At 36.2% G+C, this 6279-nt stretch overlaps 2 protein-coding genes across 2 annotated transcripts; one reads left to right on the plus strand and one right to left on the minus strand.

Moving 5' to 3' along the window:
• The first annotated feature begins 892 nt into the window (after positions 1–892).
• LOC120070967 (FCS-Like Zinc finger 14-like) lies at positions 893–2116 on the plus strand. The gene is made up of 2 exons (XM_039022937.1): positions 893–1516; positions 1751–2116. The coding sequence occupies exons 1-2, from the start codon at positions 957–959 to the stop codon at positions 1908–1910; spliced, it is 720 nt and encodes a 239-aa protein (XP_038878865.1). The 5' UTR covers positions 893–956; the 3' UTR covers positions 1911–2116.
• On the minus strand, positions 1850–5656 carry LOC120070968 (beta-galactosidase 7). Its single transcript, XM_039022938.1, has 4 exons — positions 4791–5656; positions 4505–4711; positions 4064–4422; positions 1850–3969 (listed from the first exon to the last, which is right to left on the minus strand). The coding sequence occupies exons 1-4, from the start codon at positions 5214–5216 to the stop codon at positions 2928–2930; spliced, it is 2034 nt and encodes a 677-aa protein (XP_038878866.1). The 5' UTR covers positions 5217–5656; the 3' UTR covers positions 1850–2927.
• Positions 5657–6279: the final 623 nt, after the last annotated feature.

Consider the following 6279-nt stretch of genomic DNA (forward strand, 5'->3'; position numbering starts at 1 on the left):
AATTATAAAATGTAGTTTTTAAAAACTTGTTTTTTTTTTAGAAATTAGCTAAAAGTTCAAATATTTATATATGAAATATGAAAACTATGAGTAAGAAATTATGATAAAACAAATACATTTTCAAAAACAAAATAAAATGATTATGAAACGGGGTCTTAGTTTTCAAATTTTGACTTGAGTTTTGAAAACATCAACAAAAAGGTAATAATAAAACAAATAAGTTTCCAGATGAAAATTGTATGTCATAAGCTTAATTTTATAAAACTAAGAACTAAAAACTAAAATCAAATTATTACCAAATGAAACTCTAGGAATTTAAATTGATAAAACACAAACCTCACATGGTATTTATACAAACGTAAACCAAAATGATATAAATTGACACAACTCTAGAATTTAGAAATATAAATTGATATTTTTCCAAATAATTCGATGGTCACTAAATTATGATAGTAGTTGTAATTACAGTCTCAATCTTTTAATTGTAAAAATTGAACCTTCAAACTTATAACAATATTAAAATTGGATCTTCAAATAGTGAAATATATATAATTTTAACGCTTAATTATGTTTGAGATCTCAATTTTTATATAAAAAACATAAGAGATTACCACTATATTTTAGACTAGTTTTTTTTGCCATTTGTAAAGTGATTTAAACTTTAAAATTTAAAGCAATTTTTATATATTTTGGCAAAGAGAAAAAAAACCCAAATAATTCCAAAACCAAAACCAGGGGCCAAGCTAATCAGAGCCCACCCACTCCCCTATTTTATGTCAAAAAAGCAACCTTTGATGCAATTATTATTTCTTTTTTCTTTTTATTTATTTATTTATTATTATTATTATTTTATTACCTTTATTTCATATCATTTCATTCCCCCACTTTTATAAGTACAATCCCCATTTCCCCTTCATTTCTCCACTCTCTGCTTTGTTTCTTCCTATCCCTCAATCATGTTAGCCAAAGGCCAACGTCCGGTCATCGGAAGGTTATCGGAGCTCCTCGTCTCCCGCTGCCGTCCAGCCTTCCTCGACACCGGCGCCCCCAGCCCCACTTCCCATTTCGACCTCTCCCCTTCTCCTAGACCCACCAATTTCAAAAATTACACCGCCGCCGTCGGACTCGGCATCGTCGCCGCCCTCGATACCTCCACCTCTGGTGTCCGTGGATGTGAAATTCTAGTTAAACACGCCGTTTGTACCCCTAAATTGAACTCCCCTCGCCGCCCTGCTCCGATCCCGATTGGATTGGCCGGTGGGTCGTTTTCGCCGGAGGAAGACGACGACGAAGAACTCGACAATTTGGAGGAAAATTACACTTACGTTACCACACGTGGTCCTCTCGAATCCTCCACACGTGTGTACTACGACGGTGGTCTTGTCGCCGCCGCCAAGAAATCGCCTCCAACGCTGGTATTCGCAGATCAAACTCCGCCGCGTCGGGCCCCTGATTTCCTCCGATCGTGTCATTTATGTGGGAAAAATCTAGAGGGCAAAGACATATACATGTACAGGTAAAACAAATCTTAAAAAACCCGAAAACCCTAAAAATAATAATAATAAAATATATTATAGAAATTATTAAACTTCTATCAGCAGATTTTTGTACTAATAGTTTCCTTTATTTTTGAAAATCGGAAACCAAAACTCTATTATTATTTTTTTAAAAAAAAAACTACTATCACGATTTACCTTGATAATTATTAGATAAAAAAATCTGATGGGTTATGAAAAAAATGAACTTTCAGAGGGGAAATGGCGTTTTGTAGTACGGAGTGCCGGTCGAGTCAAATAATGAAGGATGAGAAGAAGGAACGGTGTCGATCAGAGGCGAGATCGGGAATGGAGACGGTGTCGGAGTCGCCCATTAACAGAGGGATTTTTTCGACTGGAATTCTTGCAATTTAGGTAAAAAAAAATTAGTAGAGGAAGAGGAAGAGGAAGAAGAAGGCGAAAGCCATAGCAAAGTATATAGAAACTTAGACACGGCTAATAGTTTGGTTTTTGATTATTGTATACGTAAATGACCAGTGGGGTGACAAATTATTTTACCCACTTTCTTGTTTATGACAATAATTAAATAGAGTAAAGTCAAAAAAGAAAAAAATTTTGGATTTTTCTTCTTATTTTATTTAAAAACCCCATTTTTTTTTTTTTAAATTTATGAGATCTAATCTTCATGGTTTAATTTATTTGGTTTGGTTAGATTCAATTTTTTTATGGTTATGGACACATAAAAATGGGTAGGTTTAAAGAAATTGTAAAGCCTTATTTTTATGTCGTCCACTCAAATACACAGAGTCGGGATGTAAAATAAAATTTAAAAAAAAAAAAAAAAACATGAGAGAAACAAATCCAATGTTTGTAGACAAATCGAAAAATATCCACTAGTGTCAATTCATCTAGAAAAAGGAGAGACATAGCATATTCTCCTAGCATTGGAAAAACATATCAAAAAACCATGTTAAAAGCTGATTTTAGCTTGATTTTATTCCTCATATCACACAACACTTTTTTTATTTTGCTTTTTTAAAAGTTTATGAATTTTGTTCCCAAATTCAAGTTTGTGTCATTAAATATCCCCTTAAGCTTTTAAAAACATTATACCTCAATTTTGTGTTACATATTTCCTTAAAGCATTATAATAAGTTCCTCAACTTATGTAAATGTCTATAATTATGAGTTTATGTCAATTAGGTCAAATGATTATCTATCCATATTATAGACCAACTTTTTTATTATAAATTTGTGAAATTTAAAAATGTGAACATAAATAATAATGATAAAAAAAAAAAAAAGAAATCATAACTAAATTAAAAAGGAAGAATACCATCAAACCAGAAACTCTAAAAAAAAAAAAAATTAAAAAAATTAAAGAATCTAAAAAATATGCCCTGATGAAACCCTAAAAAGAAGAAGTATGTCCTAACAAACAGCCTCAACAGCAAGCCTTTTGACAAGACCAGCAGCACAATTAGTAGCCCCAAAGGTATCTTCAGAGACATCAATAACACAAGATTCTTTCCCAACACACAAATCTTCAACAATCTTCATAGCATCATTTTGCCCTTCACAACTTCCCTTTGAGAAATTTCCACAATTACCCATTGGATCACCATAACTTACAAATTTTATCTCTGAGATCTCCTTTCCTTGGCATGACAACTCCAACCTCTTCTTCTCATAAGCATGACCACAAGCCTTCTCAATTGACATGGTTCTAAAGTTCACCAATGATGGATTCCCTCCAAATTCTTCAAACAAAACCAACGTGTTGTCCCCATCATTCATGAACGATCTCGGAACGTGGTACCACCGTTGTGTCGGGTTGCCGCAGTTCCTTACGCATTTGTTGTTGTCGTAGGAGCCACGGTAGTCACATGGCTCGTCGCTGCATCCCTCTTCGGCTATGAAGCTTGGCCAGTATCGACCAAGACTATGGCCGTTCACCCAAGCCATTCCTTTGCCTAACCCTTGTAAGTCTAAGGCAACTGGGTCGGTCCCCAACGGTGCTTTAAAGCTAGTTTTGTACCATGTCATCATTCTATTCATGGGTAGATTTTCCGATTGCCATTTTGTGGCGAAACGGGATTCTGGACTAAACAAGTTGTTCTCAAAGCCGTGTAATCCAATTTCATATGTCCATTTGTGGTTGGAGAGATCCTTTATGATTGTCTCGTCGCCATGGCGGCCGATTATTTGAACTGGACCAACGATTCCGGATTGGATCATATCGAATTGAGGTCCGTAGTTCTGGTATCCGACCGTGACGCTGAGTAGAGAGATTATGTTCTTTCCTGGCTTCAATTTCACTTGTTTCTCAAAGACGTAGTTGAAAATTCCATAAGAAGCCCATTGAGAACCAATGTGTTCACCGTTGACGAAAGCATGGATGATATGTCCACTTCCATTGATACGTAAAGTCATTTCATTGCTCCAAATGGGATCCTTTTTCTTCAAATGAACACTGTAATTGAACAAAAACACAATCAAAATCATCAAATGAGTAATGGGTAGAAGTTAAATCAATGAAAATTAGTGTTTAATTTTGAAGATTTTACCTGGTCATGTACCAAAGATAATCACTAGCATCATTTGCAGCTTGTTTCTGATCAATGAGCATATTTGCAGAGACATGTCCTTTGCCTAATCTCGCAGTGGCGTCGAGATTCTCCGGCCGCCACGTCCATTCTAAAACCTCGGGTTCGTCCTCGGCCTTGTTTTCCTTCTTCACCATAACAGAGGTTTGTGTGTTGACCTTTGCTGTGTTGTAAGCTTCCTCTTGACAATCAGGGAGAATGCTGACGGACCAAGCCGGAATGATGAAGTCCTTTCCGAGATAAGTCACCGTTGTGTCGGTCGTTACGTTCACATTGCTGAAGAAACAACTCGTCCCTTCATCGGTTGCATATTCAGTGATCTGATTAACACAAACATTTGAGTTAAATCAAGCTCTGTTTAGTAGAAACAGAGGAAATTTCTTAAAAAACAAGAGTAGTTACTGAAACAGAGTCGCCCAAATCAGTGGTGGTAACATTGCCGGAGACAAGAGCCTTCTCAATTGACTTCAATGCGTCGTGAAGCTGCTTCAAATGGCCGTATTTGGGTTGATTCAAATTACCATATTCGTCCAATGGAGCATCGTAATCGTACGATGTAGTGATGTACGGACCGCCAGCCATCCGATCGAAGTTGGTTCCGCCGTGGTACTGAAAAATAAATAAATAAAACCGATCTTACACCGACTCACCAGAGCAAAATGATTCAGTAAAGAAACAGAGTACTTACCATGTAGTAGTTTTGGAAAGTGCCGCCGAGTTGGAAGAATCTAGCGACGGAGAAAGCCAAATCTTCGGCGGTTCTGAGGGGGTCTTTTCCACCCCAGCTCTTGAACCAGCCAGTCCAATTCTCCGTCCACATTTTCGGGCTTTTAGGACTATTGGGAGTGAATTGATCGCAGTACCAGCCGTTGCAGGTGTTGATCATCGGCTCGGGAGCATCAGCTTGTTGGCACATGATCCATGGAACTCCAACATTCAATGATTCCGCCATGTTTGCACACCAGTTCACATAAGCTTTTCCAGCATCGCCGTAAGACGACATTATGTTTCCATATTCATTCTCAATCTGAGCTAGAATTATAGGTCCTCCTTGTGATGCAAAAAGATTCTCTTGTTTCACCATATCCACAATCATTGTAGTAAAGTTCTGCATCTCGTTCTGTTTTACATATTCAAAAAGTAAAGTAAGAAACAAAGTACAAGCGTTTACAAAAAAAAAAACAGAGGATGAAGATTATTAAAAAGAATGTTACCATGAACATAGAATTTGAAGTTCTGATTTCAACTCCGGGAAGATTGTGCAACCAAACCGGCAATCCTCTGTAAATTTCAAACATTAAGATTCAATTTCCAATGAAGAACAACAAAAACAGAGCATTGGAAAAAACAAAAGAAACACACCCGTAATTCCACTCGGCGCAGACATATGGGCCAATACGAAGAACAGCGTAAAGGCCTTGATCTTGAATGGTTTTAAGGAACCTAATAAGATCAAGATTGGCAGAGAAATCGTATTGACGACGAATGGGTTCATGGGCATTCCAGAAAACGTAAGTTTCAATGGCGTCCAATCCACCTTCTTTAGCTTTTTTGATCAAATCAGGCCACATCTACAAAGAACAGAGAATCAAAACGAAATCCATTTTATTTTGTTTCGTATTAAAATGATGAATAATTTGAGAAATTGTTTACCTCGGGAGTGCTACGTGGGTAATGGATTGAACCAGAGAGTAAGATCTTGGGTTGTCCATCAATGGTGATTGCTCTGTTAGTGTGAGAAACTTCAATGGAAGTGGAGAAGATGAAGGAATTAAGGAGAATGAAGAAGAAGAAGAATGCTGAAGAACGATCCATGGTGATTTCTTTAAGCTTTTTTTGGTGTGAAAATGGTGGTGGGTGGTGGGTGTTTATATAGTAGTTTTGAATTGCTGTGAAATTAGAATCTTAACAAACAATTCTGTTTCAACATTTTCGAAATCTTAGCTGAAGTTTGAAGAAGATTACGTTGATCAAAACTGTTTCTGTTCCTTATATCTCTGTTTTAAATCTGAATCATTTCTAAAACAAATGCCTAAAAGAAAAAAAACACACACACACATATATATTGGTAATTCTATGCATCTTCTTTCTAATAAATGTTTAAAACGTCCCGTTTCAATTTTACGGAAATTTGGATCAAAATATCCATAAAATTTATATATATTTTTTTAAAAAAA

The sequence above is a fragment of the Benincasa hispida genome, chromosome 2, assembly GCF_009727055.1.
Source record: "Benincasa hispida cultivar B227 chromosome 2, ASM972705v1, whole genome shotgun sequence".
Lineage (NCBI taxonomy): Eukaryota > Viridiplantae > Streptophyta > Magnoliopsida > Cucurbitales > Cucurbitaceae > Benincasa > Benincasa hispida.